Source organism: Hoplias malabaricus, chromosome X2 (assembly GCF_029633855.1).
Source record: "Hoplias malabaricus isolate fHopMal1 chromosome X2, fHopMal1.hap1, whole genome shotgun sequence".
NCBI lineage: Eukaryota > Metazoa > Chordata > Actinopteri > Characiformes > Erythrinidae > Hoplias > Hoplias malabaricus.
The window spans coordinates 17919697-17942604 of NC_089819.1; the positions used below are offsets into that span (position 1 = coordinate 17919697).

Below are 22908 nucleotides of genomic sequence, written 5' to 3' on the forward strand. Positions count from 1 at the left end.
GAAGAGGGTTGCATTGACAATCCAACACAATGGGCAGCACTTTGAACACATTATATAAGTGGTCAGAAACTTGTAAATAACTAATTTATTTGTAAATAAATTTTTAGAGATTATTTTAGCGCAACTTTGTGGAATGCATGCAGTTTACAAATATTCAAGCAAGATATAGGATTGATAGGTGGTACTTTGGGGCTTTGATCTGATAATAGATGGTACTTGGTCTAAAAAGTTTGAGAACCACTGCCTTAGGGAAATTGCTTCTCTGCAGTATGAGATGGACCGATCGGTTTTGAAGAGAAATCAAATATACACAAACCCAAATATTCTTGACTAATCAAGATGTGATAACAGTCGTAAACATAGTGGTGTTTAATGCAGAAACCATCTTCCAATTAGATTTCAGTCATCGCCCACACGCCAGTCTCGCTCAGAATCAGGAACAGAAACTGATGTATTAAAATGATCAAATAACACATTAACTTTCCTCCAGACCCCCTGTTGGTGTAGATGACGCCACTGGAGAAAGAGAGCAGCCTCACCTCCGAAATGAAGTGAAGAACATGGACCAGAATGTGAACAATTCCAGAATGGAGAATACAGTCTCACTCTATTTTTGGGAGAACAAGTAAGTGTTTATTTAGGTTTACTTGTTTGAGAGTAAGTGCAAATTAGATAGTAGATTGTAATATTCTACTGATACTGTAAATGTGTTGTTCTTCGTCTCTCTTTCGTTCTCACTCTCTTGGTTGGTCCCCTTCCGGTTTTAGCTGAGTTTCAAAAGGAAGACTTGTATGGACCTCAAATCCTCCTTTACGACATTTCCTGAACCTCACACAGCTACACGAACCCAAATCTACAGCACCAGAGACCTTGGAGACAAGATGAGAATTCTCATAGACAATCTGAATGATCAGGTGATTATGGGCAGATGTAATTCAGTATGTTTAAACCTGCAAGATGTCTTTTAACAAAGCTGTTAATAAATCATTGTTTACCTTAAAGGAACACTATGTGATATTAATGCCTTAAAATTACAGCTTCAAAAGAGTTGTGGTAGTCCACTGATCGTTAATAGGGAGAACAGAGCCTCTGTTGTTGCAACTCTGGGCTCAGCACTGCAGAAACTACACTATGTAACCTTTGGAGCAGGGTAGGAAGCCAACCCCCTTCCCCCCCTTCCCCATTGATTTCAGTACAGAGTTGTAAAAATGAATAACACTAGAGGGAGCCCTAGGAGCAAAAACATTTAAATTATACAGAAAATAAACACATGACTATATAATAATATAGTATTAAATAGTAAATATGTTAAGGGTGTATATAGGTCGTCGGTGACCAGCACAGTTTGATTCTCTGATGTCCTTCTTCAAGAACTCAGTCTCTTTTTTAGAGAGCTGGTGTGTTACTGGTTGGTAGCTGCTCCCCCTTGGTAGCTGACTTTTAAAACAATGCAGGTAGATTGACTGGTTTTGTTGCTTGCGCCACTCTAAAACCTTGTGTTGTTGGTAAAGCTCCATTCTGACACCTCTGGCACAATTTAGATTGGACCGGATCAAATATTTATGCTTCTGATCTTTTGTTTAGCTTCTTTTGAACTTGGATAATATCAAAATTTAGAACGAGGCTCTAAATGTATGTTTCCAGGGAATGAAGTTCTGCTCTGTTTTATTTGTTTTCTAATGACATATCATTGTCATTAAAACAGTCTTGAAGGTTCAGCCAAGAACCAATGTTGGGACTTGCTTGAGGACTCCAGCTCTCTCCTCCTGATCTTCCTCTCAGAAACACTCACTGCTGTCTGTGTTTTTATTTACCACTGACTACTTTCTTTCTGTTTGTGTTTACCCCTCAGTGCTCTGTTTACCCCTCACAGTGTTAGTTACAGTACAGATGTCAGTACTGTGCAGTATTTTTGAGTGAAGTCTGGAATGAACTGAAGGTGAGTATCTTTTTCTGTTGGTCTTTATTTCAGAGCTTTGTTCAGAGTTAGAGTTGCTCGGACAGATCCGTTGAGCTGAAATGATTCTTCACTTCACCTGTAGACCTGGAGCACTCTGGTGGTAAGGCTTTACTGGTCTTCATTCATTCAAATCTAATCAAATCAAATGTATTTGTGTAGCGCTTTTTACAACTGTAAAACAACTGTACAACTTTTTTGTCACAAAGCAGCTTCACAGAATTCCAGTAAAGACAGTTTTAATGTGAAATATAAAAATGTAAACAACATCAAAGATGTAAAAATCCCCAGGTGAGCAAGCCAAGGGCAACAGTGGCAAGGAAAAACTCCCTCAGCTAAGGAAGAAACCTTGGGAGGAACCAAGGCTCACAAGGGGTGACCTATCCTCCTCTGGTCAATCTACTGGTAACAATAATTAGAAGTCTGTGAGAACTTCAGTGTAGGGGCAGCTCCAAGGCACTTGGTGGTTGCTGGATAATGGGCAGCTGGTCTGAAGCATGGAGGAGGAGCTTGACAGTCATCCATCAGCATCCAGCTGGACAGGTGGGCGGTCGTTTATTTGGAAAAAGGTAAAGGGATGGAATTAGTTTTAAACGGTTTGGTGTTTGTAAAGCAGAAAATATTAACATTTCCAGAGTGTGGCTAATGACTCTGGCAGGTCTGACTATGACAGCTTTAACTAAAAGCAGAAAACGAGAAGGCAGTTCGCGGATGGCCGGTTTAGCCTGTCTGTCTGCGGCTTGGTCCCGGCTCTGGACTGTCAGCAGCTGTTTACACTACACTGCTGACTAACTAAAAGACTGTGTGCTATGCTGCAAGAAAGGAAGGCAGCACCATCCCTACCTATAAGATCAGGCTTGCCCTCAAATGTAACCAACTGTCTATAAAGCCCACTTGATTTTCGGAACACCAATTGGACATCCAGCAGTTTAAAGCTGAATGTCTGCTGTAGGCTTCAGTGCCGCGCCGCATTGGGATGGGATCAGAGCAGATTACTGCATCGGACATCCTCTGGTAAAGTGGATTAAGCTAAACATGCCATACTCTGAGCAGGCAAAACAGCCAACAGTAGCCATGGTATTGCAGGTACTTACCGCTTTTGGTTGATGTAGGAATTTACACCAGAAACGTTACTCCAGGAGCAGGGTGGCAATTTTAGTGCCTCTGTAATAAATAATCCTGCAGAGACAATCTAAAAAACAGATCTATGGACGGTTAAGTGGTAAGTTGTAAAAACAGAAATAACATTAGAAACAACAGGAAAACCAGGGTGAACAAAACCGCTTCTTCTAAATGGGTACAGGAAGAGCCAAACGGGTTGCCAGATTAGTTTTGTTCATTTTCCATAACCACTTCATCCAGATCAGGGTGGCAGAGGGTCCAGAGCCAGGCCAGAATCACTGGGCTAAGGCTTCTATGGACAGTGTTACAGTCGATCCGCAGAGCAGCATCTCATCACCACCAGCCACTGGTGAAGAAATAACATCACAGATATTTACCAACAGGCCACTACACATAACTCAGAGCAGACTTACTATCTGAGAGAAATACTACATAGTGTTCCTTTAATGTGCTTTCCCTTTTTAAATGTCTGGTTTTGACAGACCACCTTAAAATTCCTTCATGTTCCTGCATTGTGTATAAAGTCAAAAAACACACTTACCCTTCTAGCTTTGAATCTGAAGAGACAGGAGGGCCCCCTCCTCCTCATTCCTGTCCCCCTTGTCCCAGTGGGAGCTGGCCTTCCTCTTCTACCAGCTCACGATCCCAGGAGTGAGAAATTTACCTGGGACGCCTGAACCGTTCCGTCTCACCACCAGAAACTGATAAAGAAATAATATCATAAATCTTTTAAAAACAGATTACTACCCAACAACTTAGAGCTGTGTTTAATATCAGAGGCGCTGCTGGGTTTATTTAAAAAGACACAAATCAAAATTTCAGTTTAGTCAGATAACTTAAGCCTAAATGGAACTGGCTATCTGAGGAATCCCGCTTTGTGTAAGGGATTCCCCTCGCTTTTGCAATGATGTCAAACTCTATTAAAGCCCATTCACGTCGTGTTTCTATTCAGGTATATTTTTAAAGCTCATTTATTTTTTATGTGGTGCAAATGAACCCTTGAATACTTCTGTGTCATCTACCTATAATGTTATTCACTACAGGAAAGACGTTTCGGTTCAACTATGGACTGCATTCTACACTGCCCCCTCATGGTTCCCAGTGGCAAGCTTCAGAGACAATACGTTTTTAATGCTGTCTGTAAATGCACTGTCTGTAAAATCAAAACTCCTTCTTACTCTATCTCTGACTCTGAAGAGTCTGAAGAAACAGGAGGACCCCCTCCTTCTCCTTCCTGTCCCTCTTGTCCCAGTGGGAGCTGGCCTTCTGCTTCAACCACCGGCTCACGATCCCAGGAGTGAGGAATCTCCATAGGAAGCCTGAACCCTTCTGGACATCCCCAGTACAGCTGAGAGGAGGGCGGGATATTGAACACTGTCCTCATGACGGAGTCCGTGATCAGGTAGTAGAAATCACGGTTCCGCTGCTCTGCAATTCTCTGCAGATTCTCCAGAGTGCCGACCATACGGAGCAGCTGAGCGTACACCTCCGCGACGGTGGCAGTCTGGCGTCTGTATCTGGGATGAGCCAGCTCCACGCTCATCAAGAACTCCATGAGCCCCATCACAGACTCCTCGGTGAATGGCCCCTGGATAAAGTCTACAATATGGAGCGGGAGCGGCCTTTCGTTTCCAGCTTCCTCTAAATGAGATCTAACATGGAGGTACTCCTGGACAGGACCACGCCCCATATCGGAAAGGGACGCAGATCTTGGGGAAACGGTGGAGCCCCTGTCCTGCAGATTTGAAGGGAGAAGGCCAAGAGACACGCTGGTTGCAGGGGAGGGGAGTACATCGTCCCTGACGGTGCTGGGAGCTACTCTTCTGCGGAAGATGCGAGCAGCTCTGCCGATTAACTTTCTCATTCTCTTCCTGGCAGATATGCACAGCTTCCTGAGGCGGGGACAACAGCTGGATTCGTCCACCACCTCCACACTTTCCACGGATGTGTCCTCCTGATTTTCTGTGTCTGACACATCCACGCTGTCCTCCGCAGCATCCACAGCCCTCCGCTCAGGTTGAATAAACTCGTACCAGGTGTCGCACGGTCCAGAGCTTGTCTGCGTCCCCTCAGAGTCCGTCCCCTCCTCCTCAGTAGATCCGGAGGGAGACGCACCCTCTTCATCCTGCTCCTCTTTCGCAGGAAGTCCTGGGTCAACTGGACCATCAGTTGGGGTCAGTCTCCGGTCATAACCCAGCAGGTTTATGACCGTGATGACCTCCTTCGTAATTTCCAGAGCGAGTCCTTCTGTAAACTCCCTCTGGACATCCACAGGTTTGGATTCAGCCAGATTACCCTGAAGATGGCAGTTCAAGGTGGACAGTACTCTGGGCTGAATCCTCTGCTGCAGGAATTCTGCACCCCTACAAACGCACAGTAATGTTCATTTGGTCAAGAAGTAAAGTCTTACCTACAATAACACACCTACATTCTCAGATAAACTGTGGCTGTGATGGCATCCCATCGTTAATTCATATTTTAACATAGGTCTATTTTACTTCAGGTACATTTTCACTCTTCTGTTTGCATACTTTTATTGTGCCTTATGCTGTGCAATGACAGTAAAGTTAAATCAATCTATCTGTCTGTCTGTGGGACATAATTCACTACTTCCAATTATGAGTCCTAATTGTACCATATTCAGTATTAAGTGTGGATTTTTAAAATTGTGTTCATCTCTACGATGCTGTTAAACCCGTTTAAAGAGCAAATACATTTTAGCAATAACTTAGTTAAGAATATTCACATGTTAGATTTGGAATATCATATGTTTAAATAAATAAAACCTAAATAATGTAAAGCCACAAATCCCCATAACCACTCCATGCTGTCACCTGCATAACTTTCCATTCCACCTTAAATGGAGCAGAGTAAAATTTGGTCCCAGTAGAAATGATCCATTCCACCTTAAAATGCTATACTCTTGGTCACGTGCAGAATTTTCCATTCCACTGATTCCATATATGATTCAATAGAGCACTGATTCCAATGTGACCTCTGTAGAGTTATTAAACAGTGCAGCATTTAAGGTGGAATAGGAAGTTCTTACAGGGAACTGATGCAGCTGAAGTCAAATATGAAGATTTGCTCTGAATATCCCTTCATTTAAAAACACACAAACTCTACATCCTTAATCTGTGGTCATTAATCACCTATTTGTCTAAAACAACCACAGATTTTAAATCCATTATCTGCATTCAATACACTACTAATCACAAAACGAATTCGTCTAAAACACACAAAAAATGCAAATTAAACAGTTACATCTAAGCGCGCTTCGCTTGCGTCTTCCTTGGCTATAGCGCAGTGTTTTTGTTTTACCTGGCAACCTGGGGTTTGTGTACTGTACTGTGATCGGACTGTGATTGGGCAGAGGGCGGGAACTCAGACCAAACACCAATCGAGTGCCGCTCTGGGCCTTAGACGGGTTCTTTAATCTCCGATGATACATACTGGCCATTTTATAATTTAATACAGCAAATGTTACAGATTTCTCCTTTAATGTACATTTAATGTACAGAGACTTTATTCAGACTAATTCTGGCGCATTTCTATTTGGGCCGTTCCTAATGAATTCTCACAATTCAAATGTTGAGAAAATATATTTAAAATACAAATAAAGGTTGATTTTGGACAGTGTATATATGAATCTGCTAACATCATTCCTAACAGGATTTAATTTCATTTCAGTAGAAAAACACCTGGAAATATATCTGTTTTCATTTAAAAACCCTTACCTTTCTTCTTCTACACAAGCGCTGGGAATGATATTATTGTTTAAAGCCATGATTATGCTGTAGATTTTACTGTAGAAAGATAAAGACAAATTTACAATTGTAAAAACTGTAATACATCGAAACACATTAAGTTAAAGTAGATAAAGAAGAAGTGAACAAATCGGAGAGGGAGAGAAGCTGGACACTCACTTGTACTGCAACACGTTCATGTTTTGAATGTCATTATGAGGTAAAAGGCCCTCTTTTATACGTTCCGTAGGCGGGGCCTGTGACATCACACACAACGTTCAGGAATATTCAGGAATTTACATGTTTAAAAAAAGAAAATATATATATATATATATATATATATATATATATATATTTTTTTTTTTTTTTTAATATTAATATTATATATATAGTTTTTAAAAGAATTACTTATGTATTTATTTATTTTACATAAAATGTTTTTGTAATTGTATCCACTATGTGTAATTATTTGTAATAATAAGTGTAATTACTATTTATTCATAAAGATAGATAAAGATATCTCTTTAGAGTAAAAATATTGTAAAATAAATGCACACCTTTCACTTCCCCTTTACCCTCATCAAAGCGTACACTTCATGGAGGGGCTTGTTATAAACAGTAATGTTTATCGAGGGTACTGCCTTCTGTTTCAGACACAGCCACTACTTCAATTGCATTTAGAGGCGCCCCCTGTGCGTGCGTCTGGTTAAACCCGTGCGGTACTCGTCACGGAGCCTGTTGTGCTTTGAAAGGTTTTTTAACGGATTCTTCAGCGTCGATTGATATGTGACTGTCTCACACTCTGAAACTCTGAAAATAACCACTTTGAAGACAACCGCTTTTGTAAAGTTACCTCAGAATTTAAATGTCTTCACCGTCCCCTAGCGAACAACAAATAATAAACACCCACTGAAACACAACCACAAAGTAATGTAAGTTAGCGCTCGACATTCAGACTAAGCTAAATGATATTATTAACACATAACCTACTTGTTTCCACATTTTTAAAGTCATGTTAAGTAAGATGTAAATATGCAGCAATTAATTGAATAACTATTGTGACGGGGGTTTTGAGTTTTGTACCAACATTAACATATGATTTGTATTCGTTATACATTCCTGCAGATTCTTCCTTCTGGTTCTTTGCTACAGTAAGTGTATTGCTTCACAAGAACACACACACTACTAAAAATTATGGTTCATTCAGGAATCTGCGATCTTTGTAAAATTAGACACAATTCAGTGTTTGTGTGTGTTTTCATATACACACATGTATACACACTCACATATACACACACTGTGAACTTTTAGTAATGAACCAATTGAATGTTCCAAATTTATTTGGAATAAAATGTTATTTTGGGTTCTGTTAAAAGTTATCAATGTGTGCAATTTTTTGTCATTGTACAACATACAATGAAATGTGTCTTCTGCATGTAACCCATCTGTGGCAGTGAACACACACACACACTAGAGCACTAGGGGCTGTGAACACACACACACACACACTAGAGCACTAGGAGCTGTGAACATACACCCAGGGCGGGGAGCAGTTCAGGGGCACTAAAAAGATGATTAATAACTGAAAATCTGAAATTGAAACATGCTCAGGTGTATATATGGATACACCTTAATAAAATGGGAATAGTTGGTGATATTAACTTCCTGTTTGTGGCACATTAGTATATGGGAGGGGGGAAACTTTTCAGCATGGGTGGTGGCCATTTTGAAGTCGGCCATTTTGGACCCAACTTTTGTTTTTTCAATGGGAAGAGGGTCATGTGACTTATTCAAACTTATTGGGAATTTTACGAGAAAAACAATGGCATTGGTTTTAACGTGATTTTATTCTTTCAGGAGTTATTTACAAGTTTCTAACCACTTATAAAATGTGTTCAATGTGCTGCCCATTGTGTTGGATTGTCAATGCAACCCTCTTCTCCCACTCTTTACACACTGATTGCAACACCGCAGGAGAAATGCTTGAACAGTCTTCCAGTATCCGTAGTTTCTGGTGCTGCACATCTCATATCTTCACAGCATAGACAATTGCCTTCAGATGACCCCAAAGATAAAAGTCTAAGGGGGTCACATCGGGAGACCTTGGGGGCCATTCAACTGGCCCACGATGACCAATCCACTTTCCAGGAAACTGTCCATCTAGGAATGATCGGATCTGACACCCATAATGTGGTGGTGTACCATCTTGCTGGAAAAACTCAGGGAACGTGCCAGCTTCAGTGCATAAAGAGGAAAACACATCATCATGTAGCAATTTCGTATATTCAGTGGCCTTGAAGTTTTCATTGATGAAGAATGGCCCCATTATCTTTGTACCCCATATACCACACCATACCATCAAGATGTGCAGCACCTGAAACTACGGATACTGGAAGCCTGTGCTACCATTTCTCCTGCGGTGTTGCTATCAGTGTGTGAAGAGTGGGAGAAGAGGATTGCATTGACAATCCAACACAATGGGCAGCACTTTGAACACATTATATAAGTGGTCAGAAACTTGTAAATAACTAATTTATTTGTAAATAAATTTTTAGAGATTATTTTAGCGCAACTTTGTGGAATGCATGCAGTTTACAAATATTCAAGCAAGATATAGGATTGATAGGTGGTACTTTGGGGCTTTGATCTGATAATAGATGGTACTTGGTCTAAAAAGTTTGAGAACCACTGCCTTAGGGAAATTGCTTCTCTGCAGTATGAGATGGACCGATCGGTTTTGAAGAGAAATCAAATATACAAAAAACCAAATATTCTTGACTAATCAAGATGTGATAACAGTCGTAAACATAGTGGTGTTTAATGCAGAAACCATCTTCCAATTAGATTTCAGTCATCGCCCACACGCCAGTCTCGCTCAGAATCAGGAACAGAAACTGATGTATTAAAATGATCAAATAACACATTAACTTTCCTCCAGACACCGCTGTTGGTGTAGATGACGCCATTGGAGAAAGAGAGCAGCCTCACCTCCGAAATGAAGTGAAGAATAAGAACATGGACCAGAATGTGAACAATTCCAGAATGGAGAATACAGTCTCACTCTATTTTTGGGAGAACAAGTAAGTGTTTATTTAGGTTTACTTGTTTGAGAGTAAGTGCAAATTAGATAGTAGATTGTAATATTCTACTGATACTGTAAATGTGTTGTTCTTCGTCTCTCTTTCGTTCTCACTCTCTTGGTTGGTCCCCTTCCGGTTTTAGCTGAGTTTCAAAAGGAAGACTTGTATGGACCTCAAATCCTCCTTTACGACATTTCCTGATCCTCACACAGCTACACGAACCCAAATCTACAGCACCAGAGACCTTGGAGACAAGATGAGAATTCTCATAGACAATCTGAATGATCAGGTGATTATGGGCAGATGTAATTCAGTATGTTTAAACCTGCAAGATGTCTTTTAACAAAGCTGTTAATAAATCATTGTTTACCTTAAAGGAACACTATGTGATATTAATGCCTTAAAATTACAGCTTCAAAAGAGTTGTGGTAGTCCACTGATCGTTAATAGGGAGAACAGAGCCTCTGTTGTTGCAACTCTGGGCTCAGCACTGCAGAAACTACACTATGTAACCTTTGGAGGAGGGTAGGAAGCCAACCCCCTTCCTCATTGATTTCAGTACAGAGTTGTAAAAATCAATAACACTAGAGGGAGCCCTAGGAGCAAAAACATTTAAATTATACAGAAAATAAACACACGACTATATAATAATATAGTATTAAATAGTAAATATGTTAAGGGTGTATATAGGTCGTCGGTTACCAGCACAGTTTGATTCTCTGATGTCCTTCTCCAAGAACTCAGTCTATTTTTTAGAGAGCTGGTGTGTTACTGGTTGGTAGCTGCTCCCCTTTGGTAGCTGACTTTTAAAACAATGCAGGTAGATTGACTGGTTTTGTTGCTTGCGCCACTCTAAAACCTTGTGTTGTTGGTAAAGCTCCATTCTGACACCTCTGGCACAATTTAGATTGGACCGGATCAAATATTTATGCTTCTGATCTTTTGTTTAGCTTCTTTTGAACTTGGATAATATCAAAATTTAGAACGAGGCTCTAAATGTATGTTTCCAGGGAATGAAGTTCTGCTCTGTTTTATTTGTGTTCTAATGACATATCATTGTCATTAAAACAGTCTTGAAGGTTCAGCCAAGAACCAATGTTGGGACTTGCTTGAGGACTCCAGCTCTCTCCTCCTGTGTTTCTCCTCTCAGAAACACTCACTGCTGTCTGTGTTTTTATTTACCACTGACTACTTTCTTTCTGTTTGTGTTTACCCCTCAGTGCTCTGTTTACCCCTCACAGTGTTAGTTACAGTACAGATGTCAGTACTGTGCAGTATTTTTGAGTGAAGTCTGGAATGAACTGAAGGTGAGTATCTTTTTCTGTTGGTCTTTATTTCAGAGCTTTGTTCAGAGTTAGAGTTGCTCGGACAGATCCGTTGAGCTGAAATGATTCTTCACTTCACCTGTAGACCTGGAGCACTCTGGTGGTAAGGCTTTACTGGTCTTCATTCATTCAAATCTAATCAAATCAAATGTATTTGTGTAGCGCTTTTTACAACTGTAAAACAACTGTACAACTTTTTTGTCACAAAGCAGCTTCACAGAATTCCAGTAAAGACAGTTTTAATGTGAAATATAAAAATGTAAACAACATCAAAGATGTAAAAATCCCCAGGTGAGCAAGCCAAGGGCAACAGTGGCAAGGAAAAACTCCCTCAGCTAAGGAAGAAACCTTGGGAGCAAACCTGTACAGAGACTTTTTTCAGATTAATTCTGCTGCGTTTCTATTGGACCGTTCCTAATGAATTCTCACAATTCAAATGTTGAGAAAATATATTAAAATACAGATAAATACTAATTTTGGACGGTGTATATATGAATCCGCTAACATCATTCCTAACAGGATTTCATATCATTTCAGTAGAAAAACACCTGGAAATATATGTTTTCATTTAAAAACCCTTACCTTTCTTTTTCTGCACAAGAGCTGGGAAAGATCTTATTGTTCGTGTTTTTTTTTTTGTGCTGTAGATTTTACTGTAGTAAGATAAAGACAAATTCACAATATTAAAACAGTAAATAGTAATAGTAAAACATCAAAACACATTTAGTTTCAAAACACATTTATTTAAAGTAGGTAAAGAAGAAGTGACCGAATCGGAGAGGGAGAGAAGCTGGACACTCACCTGCACTGCAACACATTCAGGTGTCGAATGTCATTATGAGGTACAATGCCCTCTTTAATACACTCTGTAGCGTTTTGTACAGCCTGTAATATCAGACACAACGTTCAGTAATGTCACACACACATTTTTGTGTAATTTCAGGACACCAGACCAACTACCTACAAATGGGGACATCCCTTTCTGGAGGTTCCAGAAACAAAGGAAACCTATTTGTGAAATTATAGGACACTTTCAGGTTTATGTGAACTTCCAGGACATACAATACACACACTTTCAAGTCTGCTATGATGAATGGACGAATAAAAATACTCCAAAATGGAATAAAATATTTTAGATTGACTTCCAAAGAAGGTTTTTATCCATCTCTTCTAAAGTGGATATGCATGGGGCTTTTTTTTGGACAGGGACAATGTATTCACTTATAGGAACTTTGCATTGTGTTATTACAATTATGTTATCAATATAATCATATTATTAATAACAATAGCAACAATAATAATAAGCATCAATTTTTCATTTACTTTTATATTATCTTCCAGCCAATAATTAAAAACATTTTAATACATTGCTCAATCCACTGCAAATTTTCTCTCTCAAACAATTAAAATAAAAATGGCAAACTGGTGAATGGTGACCAGTGTTAACTATTCAATGACGGTTATATATTGAACAAAGAAGGTATAAGAATATTGCTGGCTGAACTTTACTAACTTAAAAAACTGCACAGAACACATCTGATATGTCAGAAGAATAAAAAAAAGAAATGACAGTCCAGTCTTTGTGACTCTCCCCCACATTTTTGAAAGGGTTTTTTTCACAATCCTCTCCAGGGTGCAGTTATCACTTCTGCACTTTTTTCTACCACATCTTTTCCTTCCCTTTGCCCCTCTATTAATGAGCTTGGACACAGAGCTCTTTGAACACCCAGCCTCTTTAGCAATGACCTTTTGTGTCGTGCTCTGTTTGTGTAAGGTGTCAATGGTCGTCATTTGGACAATTGTCATGTCATCAATCGAAAATTAATCACGAAACATATCGATATAATTTATCGCCCAGCAATACAACCAAGTGTACATCATGTCATTAAAACATCTATCTACTAGAGGAACGCTTATAATATATCAGTCTGTGTGTAATGAATGAGCACAATATACAAGTTTCACTTTTTGAATGGAATTACTGAAATAAATAAACTTTTTCTTGATATTCTAATTTTATGACCAGCACCTGTGTAAGCACTTCTCTAGTAGGTAGATGTTTTAATGACATGATGTACACTTGGTTGTATTGTTGGGCGATAAATGATATCGATATGTTTCGTGATTAATTTTCGATTGATAACGATAAGCTTTCATTTCTATTCCCGGTTAGCACAGCCAACTGCACGTTATCTGGCGCTTATACTCATACTATTACGGTAAATGAACGGCGACCGCATGAACGCGAGAAGGTAAACAAGACTATAATAGGTTTAATGTTATAGTCTGCTGTTCACTGCGTTTTGGGGTGTATTGTGTTTGGTTCTAAGCCTTCTAATGGGTTACGTGCAGTATGATTATATTTCAGCACTTGGGAGTGTTCATTCATTTATTTATTTCTTATTTTTAACTCTTGTTAATTCATCTTTTTACTCTTTCTTTGGTTGTGTGTTTTAAATGGATAAGATGGGAAATTAGTGTTTCAAAACGAGTTTAGTTTATAATCCTAGCGCTAGCTTTAGCTTCGCATAGCTGTTTAAGATGGAAATGAGTATTCAATAAGTAGCTGGAGACTCTTAAACAGACCCATTTAAGGTGGAACTACATGCTTAAATACAAAAATTGTGAATAGGAAGCAAGAATCTGCCTTCTAAACTGATGCTTGTGGTTGAAGGGAAAATAATACTAGCCTTGTCTAGTCTAAATTTTAATGTGGTGTAGACATTACTTTCTTGTAAATGCAGGGAAAATGGTGGTGGCTCTTTATATTTTTGCCCTCCCCTTAAGTGGGTAAATAGTGACGTAGCATGGTTTGTGTGTTTTAAACAGATAAAGTGGAATAACAGTTGCTTCAAAATGCTATAGCGCTAGTTTCGACTTTTAAGGTGGAACAGAGAATTCAAGAACCTGGCGAATAACGCCAATAAGACTCATAAACCGACACGACTACGAAAATTGTGGATAAGATCTGCCTCCTAAACAACATTTATGGTGGAAAAGAAAATCGATAAGTAACACCAGCCATGTCTAGTGGAAATATTTCAGGTGGATTTGGATAGATTAAGTAAATGTGTAAATGCAGGGAAATCGTGGTCACATGTTCACTTATTTTGCGTAGGTGTATTCTGATCAATGCACAAGCACAATGAAACAGCCTACTCCAAAAGCACTGTAATCTGGAAATGTCAAAATAGGTATGAACGCAACAGCCACATCAGAGTGCTTTACCAGGCAGAAAGGAAGAAGATTAAACAAAGAGGATTAAGTTAAACAAAAAGATCAGACAAAAAGAATCACTGAATAAAACAAACTTACATGGAGTAATTAGCATGAACAGGAGAAAAATCAAGCTACACTATGCTCCCAGCAAATTCAACAGTAGTATTCTTTCTTTTGGAAGATTGTATATACCATTTTGGCCTCAACTCAACTTGTTAACCTAAGCTTACCATTTGGATCTGAGTTGCCTGGATTTTCTAAAGTTGATGGCTAAGGAGCTCTTGGGCTCTGGCTTTGCGGAAGGTCTTCTATCTCTGCCTCATCACTTGAAGTATCAGCATCAGTGTCTTCAATTTCATCTAATCACGTATAAAACTGGTTAGTGAAAATGATATTACAAAATACAGGTGTATCAAAAACATTTCACTTTGCCAAATTATCATCACATTAAATGACCCACTGGACCTGATCTTACTGCACTTCATAAATTCTAGTTTTATAAATAAATGTTATGTTCCTCTACCTTTTGGATTAATTACGATGTCATTCAGCTGAACACCCTGAATTTCTGACAGTGCCCCTCTCGCCATTGCAATAAGAAGCTTGCTCATTTGCAAAGTACTTTCAGGCAGACGGTAGTATTGACGATGAATTTTAATGTCATGACCCAAAAAGTTGGCAAGCTGATCCACTTCATTTTCTTTTAAATTTAACACTGTTGACGAAAGAGCTGTTGGAATTCTTGCACCACAGGCTTCTGCATACTCACGCAAAGCATCCGATCCACAATAAGATGAGAGCATTTGGACGTGCAAAAAGGTGTACATTCTCACTTGGTACCTGACAAATTCGTCTTTTCTCAATGAGGAGATCCATGCAATTGACCATCTCTGGTGTCAACAGTACAGACACCATCCTGCCCCTCTTTCCACAAATTTCCACCCTTTGAAAATGTTTACAGAGACTCTTTTCAAAATCGCTAAGCCCAGTTGCCAGGTCTTCATGAATTGGTGACTGTTCTCTTGAAACATAAGACTCTAGTTTCAACCTTGCTCCTTCTCCACCCCTCCTTCTGTTAAAAAGTATGACTCTGGTAAGTGTCAGTTTGCATAAGCTTGCATAGCTTTTGACATCAGATTTTTCCTTCAAAGCATTCTTATATTTCTCCATCTCTGTTTTTAAAAAAGAATGCAAGGTCTTCACATCTTCAGTGAATGGTAAAATTTGCGGCTTGTTCATTTTTGCCTCATTGAGGGTTGTTCCTGCTGCAGCTGAGATTGATTCGTACCAATTAATCTCGTGCAAAACTCTGAAGTTTCGCGCATCCTGAGCAAGCTGCTCTCGTCCCACTATTATTTTAGAGTGAGTGAAGGAGTCTTCTATTTGTTTCCTCACAGTGTCCAGCAACACTTCTCACTGCTTTGATGACATGGGGGAAATTGGATGGCAATACAAAATCTTCCATGCACTTCATAGGTGTCATTCTTCTTACCTCAAACAGCAGACGTCCTACTTCTCTTCGCTTTGGACGGATCAGGAGAAGGGGAAAATGCCATGTAACTGAGTGACTGCACATTCTTTTTGCCAGTCCTAGACTCATTAAAACTGGAATTCTGTGGACAGTTTCTAATGTGCCTCCAAAGTGTCTTTCTTGCATACAGACCCTGGCAGTGGATGCAATGTGTAAAGTCATTTGTGAATGCAGGTTTTATTTAGGTCTCCTAGAGGCCACCAAATCACACTTACCCTCACTGTATACAACAGCATGGTGCACAAAATGTTTTCTGCTTATTAACAAACGCAGGCGCACTCGCCTCTCTTTTGATTTTTTATCAAAGCTGAATGCTTCAGCCACATCTGACTCATTGCGATGTACATACTGCAGATGCCTTGAAATTTTAGAGAATGGCTTCTCACAATATAGACAATACTGCTGCTTCTTACATCTCCAGCCTGTATTTGAGGATGGCATTGATGCTACATGAACAGAACTCTTGAGAGAGTGAACACAGTGGACCGAGACATTTTTCTTTTTCTATTTTTTTATAATTTTTTTTTAAACAGGCTTTGGAAATGCATTAGATAGGTTCTAAGCACGCAAAACTACTGGAAAGCAGCAAATAATGAGGAATCATCATCAAAATTGTATATAAATAAATGTGTGTTTTGATTAAAACCGTGAAAGTCCCCTTTAACTACACCAAGATATTTTACCCCAAAACAGTCTTGGAATATTGGTGTCAGGACAATCGTTGGGTAAGGGCAGAACTGATGTAATAGCCCTTAATGGAAAGAAATAATGAAATGCCTAGCTTACTATTATATGAAAATAGGTTCATTTTTTTACCTGTGCAGCAGTTGCCTCCACTGTTGGTTCCTCAGGGGCCAAAGATGTTTCTGGTTCAGCACCATACTTGGCAAGCTTTGCGCTCCGCATGATTCTGCTGTCAGTCTAAATGAACGTAGGCATAGTAATATTAAAACAATAACAGAAAAAGACCACAAATTTGACTATTAAAATCTAAAACAAGGATCAACAATAATTTATTCAAAGTGATTTACGCCAAGATGCAAAATTAGGACACAACACACACCCCATTTCTGGTACAGTCCAATGTCAAGACATTTGAGATTTCCCTCAAGTCAAAACATTTTACCCCAGAAAAGATTTGGAGCATCATTATTAGGACAGTTATTTAATATTATTATTTAACTGTCCAAATAGAGTGTATGGATAATCCATTTCTACCTGTGCTGCCATGATTTCTGCCCTCCACTCATGAGAAATCACGAAAGATCCGGATCTTCAGGTGATTTGTTAATGTTTCTGTCCTGCAAGGTGTGAGACAAAGACCAGTCAAGAGACATTTCATACTGCTTATGTTCATTGTTCATGGAATATCCCCAGGCGCTATGAGTTGAAGATCACTGGAAGCCATTTTATGCTTACTTCACTTCCAAAGAGTGCATGGCTTTTGCTGCAATTGATTAATTGACGATTTCTTAAACCAGAAATAATTTATAAATAATATATATTTATTTAAAGTAAAAAATATTGTAAAATAAATGCACACCTTTCACTCACCCTTTAACCTCATTGAAGCATACACTTCAGGAAGGGGCTTGTTATAAACATGTCACTGAGCCTGTTGTGCTTTGAAACATTTTTTTTTAACAGATTCTTCAGCGTCTCACACTCTGTAACTCTGAAAATAACCGCTTTCAAAAACGTCCGATTTTGAATTCAACAAACCCCATGTATTTAATGAATAGTTTGTTTGTTAAATGTGGGTTATGATCAGGGTTTAAAATCTTTTGTTGGTCTTTCAGTTAGCAAACCGGGTTAATGTAAAGTTACCTCAGAATTTAAATGTCCCCTAGCGAACAACAAATAATAAACACCCACTGAAACACAACCACAAAGTAATGTAAGTTAGCGCTTGACATTCGGACTAAGCTAAATGATATTATTAACACATAACCTACGTGTTTCTACATTTTTAAAGTCATGTTAAGTAAGATGTAAATATGCAGCAATTAATTGAATAACTATTGTGACGGGGGTTTTGAGTTTTGTACCAGCATTAACATACGATTTGTATTCGTTATACATTCCTGCAGATTCTTCCTTCTGGTATTTTGCTACAGTAAGTGCATTGCTTCACAAGAATATACACACTACTGACAATTGTGGTTCATTTAGGAACCATTTAGGAACAATTCAGTGTGTGTGTGTGTGTGTTATAATAATGAACCAATTGAAATTTTTCAAATTTATTTGGAATAAAATGTTATTTTGAGTTCCATTAAAAGTTATCAATCTGTGCAATTTTTTGTCATTGTACAACATACAATGAAATGTGTCTTCTGTATGTAACCCATCTGTGGCAGTGAACACACACACACACACTAGAGCACTAGGGTTGAATTTACTGATCTGATTTGTTGAGTAACCCAAATTTTAGTTCTGAGGTGTTGCTGCTATCATATGTGTATGAATTAATATTGATTAGGTTGTTGAAACAGGCTGATTTAGTTTCTCTACTTTTACATTTATTTCGGGGGAAAGACACAATCTCAATACAGTTGAACCTAGGTGACGCCTCAAGGCAGTTCGCGGATGGTCGGTTTAGCCTGTCTGTCTGCAGCTTGGTCCCGGCTCTGGACTGTCAGCAGCTGTTTACACTACACTGCGGACTAACTAAAAGACTGTGTGCTATGCTGCAAGGAAATAAGGCAACACCTTCCCTACCTATAAGATCATGCTTGCCCTCTAAATGTAATCAACTGTCTATAAAGCCGGAGATTTTCGGAACACCACTTGGACATCCAGCAGTTTAACGCCAAAAGTCTGCTGTAGGCTTCAGCGCTGCACCGCATTGGGATGGGACCAGAGCAGATTACTGCATCGGACATCCTCTGGTAAAGGGGGTGGTAAAGGGAGTTAAACTAAACATGCCTTACTCTGAACAGGCAAAACAGTGAGCAGTAGCCATGGTATTGCAGGTACCTCTTTTGGTTGATTTAGGAATTTACACCAGAAACGTTACTCCAGAAGCAGGTGGCAATTTTAGTGCCTCTAATAAATAATCCTGCGGAGACAATCTAAAAAACAGATCTATGGATGGTTAAGTGGTAAGTGGTAAAAACAGAAATAACATTAGAAACAACAGGAAAACCAGGGTGAACAAAACCGCTTCTTCTAAATGGGTACAGGAAGAGCCAAACGGGTTGCCAGATTAGTTTTGTTCATCTTCCATAACCACTTCATCCAGATCAGGGTGGCAGAGTGTCCAGAGCCAGGCCAGAATCACTGGGCTAAGGCTTCTATGGACAGTGTCACAGTCATCCGCAGAGCAGCATCTCATCACCACCAGCCACTGGTGAAGAAATAACATCACAGATATTTACCAACAGGCCACTACACATAACTCAGAGCAGACTTACTATCTGAGGACCTCCTCCGGCTTGTGTCTTTAGGTCCGTTTCAGCTCACTCTACTGTGTAAAATCAGTCCAGTATTAACTCTTCTATGGCCGCCCACTGGGTCGGTGTCTTTCACCTCCTTGCTACCTCTGCCACAACGTCCACACTGGGAATACTGAGCTAGAATAATTTTGCATCAATGTAAACGCCTGTGAGATGTGCCATCAAGCGTTACGGAGTTCCGCGTTGTGATTCTTAAGTTGCTTAGTGCAGGGACAGGCAGAGGACCCAGTGTAACAGCCACAGAGGCTCTATTCTCCCTGTTCCAGCTCAGTGGAACCTCACAATCATTTAGAAGCTGAAATGTTAAGGTAGAAATACTACATAGTGTTCCTTTAATATGCTTTCACTTTTTAAATGTGGTCTGGTTTTGACAAACCACCTTAAAATTCCTTCACGTTCCTGCACTGTCTGTAAAGTGAAAAAGCACACTTACCCTTCTAGCTTTGAATCTGAAGAGTCTGAAGAGACAGAAGAGCCCCCTCCTCCTCCTTCCTGTCCCCCTTGTCCCAGTGGGAGCTGGCCTTCCTCTTCTACCACCAGCTCACGAACCCAGGAGTGAGGTGCTGGGAGTTACTCTTCTATGGAAGATGTGAGCAGCTCTTCCGACTAGCTTCCTCATCCTCTTCCTGGCAGATATGCACAGCTTCTTGAGATGGGGACAACAGCTGGATTTGGCCACCACCTCCACACTTTCCATGGATGTGTCCTCCTGATTTTCTGTGTCTGACACATCCACGCTCTCCTCCGCAGCATCCACAGCCCTCTGCTCTGGTCGAAACAACTTGTACCAGGCGTTGCATGGTCCAGACCTGGTCTCCGTCCCCTCAGAGCCCATCCCCTCTTCCTCAGCAGCTCCGGAGGGAGACGCACCCTTTTCATCTTGCTCCTCTTCCGCAGGGAGTCCTGGGCCAACAGGACCGCCATCAGGGTTCAGTCTCTGGTCATAACACAGCAGGTTTATGACCGTGATGACCACCTTCATAATGTTCAGGGCGAGTCCTTCTGTAAACTCCCTCTGGACATCCTCAGGTTTGGATTCAGTCGGATTACCCTGAAGATGGTGGTTCAAGGTGAACAAGATTCTGGGCTGAATCCTCTGCTGCAGGAATTCTGTACAGCGCCACTCTTCACGTCCATCTCCTCCTGACCTTCTGTACCCCTACAATCGCACAGTAATGTTCATTTGGTCAAGAAATAAAGTCTTACCTACAATGACACACCTATATTGTCAGATAAACTGTGGCTATGATGGCACTCCATCGTTAATTCATATATTATCATAGATCTATTGTACTTCTATTGTATTTCTACGATGCTGTTACAGCCGTTTAAAGAGCAAATACATTTGAGCAACAACTTAGTTAAGAATATTCACACATTAGATTTGGAATATGATATGTTTAAATAAATAAAACCTAAATAACGTAAAGCTATAAATCCCCATAATCACTTCATACTGTCACCTGCATAACTTTCCATTCCACCTTAAATGGAGCAGAGTAAAATTTGGTCCCAGTAGAAATGATCCATTCCACCTTAAAATGCTATACTCTTGGTCACCTGCAGAATTTTCCATTCCACTGATTCCATATATGATTCAATAGAGCACTGATTCCAATGTGACCTCTGTAGAGTTATTAAACAGTGCAGCATTTAAGGTGGAATAGGAAGTTCTTACAGGGAACTGATGCAGCTGAAGTCAAATATGAAGATTTGCTCTGAATATCCCTTCATTTAAAAACACACAAACTCTACATCCTTAATCTGTGGTCATTAATCACCTATTTGTCTAAAAAACCACAGAGTTTACATCCATTATCTGCATTTAATTACACTACTAATAACAAAACGAATTCGTCTAAAACACACAAAATATATAAATAAAACTCTTACATCTAACGTTAGCACTCTTTGCCTGCGTCTTCCTTGACTGTAGCGTACTGTTTTTCTTTTACCTGGCAACCTGGGGTTTGTGTACTGTACTGTGTTCAAACTGTGATTGGGCAGGTGGCAGGAGCTCAGACCAATCGAGATATATAAATCATTTTTTATGTCTTTTTTTTTATACATAATGTGTTATTACATAAAACATATATATACACATTTAATACAAAAGGGTAATTTCTATTCATTAATAAAGAAATATTTTTTTTAAATCTTACATATATTTGACAATTTCTTAAACTAAATATAATATAGAAATAGTATATATTTCTTTAAAGTAAAAAATATTGTAAAATAAATGCACACATTTCACTCACCCTTTAACCTCATAAAAGCGTACACTTCAGGAAGGGGTTTGTTATAAACAGTAAGGTTTATCGAGGGTGTTGCCTTCTGTTTCAGACACAGCCACTATCTCAATTACATTTGAGGCGCTCCCTGCGCATGCGCATGGTTTAACCCTTGCGGTACTAGTCACTGAGCCTGTTGTGCTTTGAAACCGCTTTTTAACAGATTCTTCAGTGTCGATAGATACAAGACCGTCTCACACTCTGTAACTCTGAAAATAACCGCTTTCAAAAACGAATTCAGCAAACCCCGTGTATTTAATGAATAGTTCGCTTGTTAAATGTGGGTTATGATCAGGGTTAAACCTTTTGATGGTAGTTCAGTTAGCAAACCGGGTTAGTGTATAGTTACCTCAGAATTTAAATGTCTTCCCCGTCCCCTAGCGAACAACAAATAAAAAAACACCCATTGAAACACAACCACAAAGTAATGTAAGTTAGAGCTTGACAATCAGACTAAGCTAAATGATTTTATTAACACATAACCTACGTATTTCCACATTAAAGTCATGTTAAGTAAGATGGACAAGGACTACTGACGTGCAGACTGACCAATTAAATGTTTACAGACAAGGTTATCGACCAATAACGGCAGCTCTACAGTCAGACCGTGCAATCCGAAGATATTAGGCTACTTCACCACGCCCCCTTCTCAAGCGAACCAAACGGAGTAGGGGAGGGCGGGACTAGTTTTTGAACGAAACGCTTCTAGAAATTTTATGTAAGCTCTAGAAAAACAAACTCCCGGACGTTTGTGAAATTCCGCCCGGACATTTTTTAAGGCTAAAAAAGAGGACATATCCGGGTAAAATAGGACGTCTGGTCACCCTAATACTAACATATGATTTGTATTCGTTATACATTCCTGCAGATTCTTCCTTCTGGTTCTTTGCTACAGTAAGTGCATTGCTTCACAAGAACACACACACTACTGACATTCATGGTTCATTCAGGAACCTGCTAGCTTTGTCAAATTAGACACAATTCAGTGTGTGTGTGTGTGTGTTCATATAAACACACTGTGAACTTTTAATAATGAACCAACTGAACATTTTCAAATTTATTTAAAATAAAATGTTATTTTGAGTTCCATTAAAAGTTATGTGTGCAATTTTTTGTCATTGTACAACATACAATGAAATGTGTCTTCTGCATGTAACCCATCTGTGGCAGTGAACA

General features: G+C 39.4%; 1 protein-coding gene and 1 long non-coding RNA gene across 9 annotated transcripts; one reads left to right on the forward strand and one right to left on the reverse strand.

Annotated features, from left to right (window-relative positions):
* Positions 1 to 1920: 1920 nt before the first annotated feature.
* LOC136676212 (uncharacterized) lies at positions 1921 to 22109 on the reverse strand. Of its 8 annotated transcripts, XM_066653057.1 has the most exons (17): positions 21700 to 21826; positions 19872 to 20597; positions 18960 to 19329; positions 18702 to 18868; positions 17199 to 17281; positions 16797 to 16901; positions 14680 to 14808; positions 12033 to 12115; positions 11813 to 11883; positions 10019 to 10149; positions 9814 to 9887; positions 7006 to 7082; positions 6817 to 6885; positions 4258 to 5442; positions 3621 to 3780; positions 3052 to 3425; positions 1926 to 2492 (listed from the first exon to the last, which is right to left on the reverse strand). In XM_066653057.1, the coding sequence occupies exons 12-15, from the start codon at positions 7023 to 7025 to the stop codon at positions 3768 to 3770; spliced, it is 1287 nt and encodes a 428-aa protein (XP_066509154.1). In that variant the 5' UTR covers positions 7026 to 7082; positions 9814 to 9887; positions 10019 to 10149; positions 11813 to 11883; positions 12033 to 12115; positions 14680 to 14808; positions 16797 to 16901; positions 17199 to 17281; positions 18702 to 18868; positions 18960 to 19329; positions 19872 to 20597; positions 21700 to 21826; the 3' UTR covers positions 1926 to 2492; positions 3052 to 3425; positions 3621 to 3767. The 8 variants fall into 8 exon arrangements, with proteins under 8 accessions (XP_066509158.1, XP_066509159.1, XP_066509154.1 ...); XM_066653061.1 differs by having other exon boundaries at positions 1921 to 2492; positions 3744 to 3780; positions 18702 to 19329; positions 21700 to 21828; XM_066653056.1 differs by lacking the exon at positions 21700 to 21826 and adding an exon at positions 22082 to 22109 and having other exon boundaries at positions 18702 to 19329.
* On the forward strand, positions 7633 to 12300 carry LOC136676214 (uncharacterized). Its single transcript, XR_010796259.1, has 7 exons — positions 7633 to 7757; positions 7951 to 7976; positions 9764 to 9905; positions 10048 to 10194; positions 11246 to 11333; positions 11981 to 12072; positions 12174 to 12300. It is a non-coding gene; the product is annotated as an uncharacterized lncRNA (long non-coding RNA).
* Positions 22110 to 22908: the final 799 nt, after the last annotated feature.

What these genes read in the sequence shown, in the direction of transcription:
- LOC136676212 (XM_066653061.1), bottom strand. Translation starts at nt 7,025, where the DNA reads ATGAACGTGTTGCAGTACAA. An exon ending in ATGAACGTGTTGCAGTACAA is followed by an intron (nt 6,886 to 7,005) that starts GTGAGTGTCCAG and finishes ATCTTTCTACAG; the next exon opens with TAAAATCTACAGCATAATCA. An exon ending in GCTTGTGTAGAAGAAGAAAG is followed by an intron (nt 5,443 to 6,816) that starts GTAAGGGTTTTT and finishes GTGCGTTTGTAG; the next exon opens with GGGTGCAGAATTCCTGCAGC.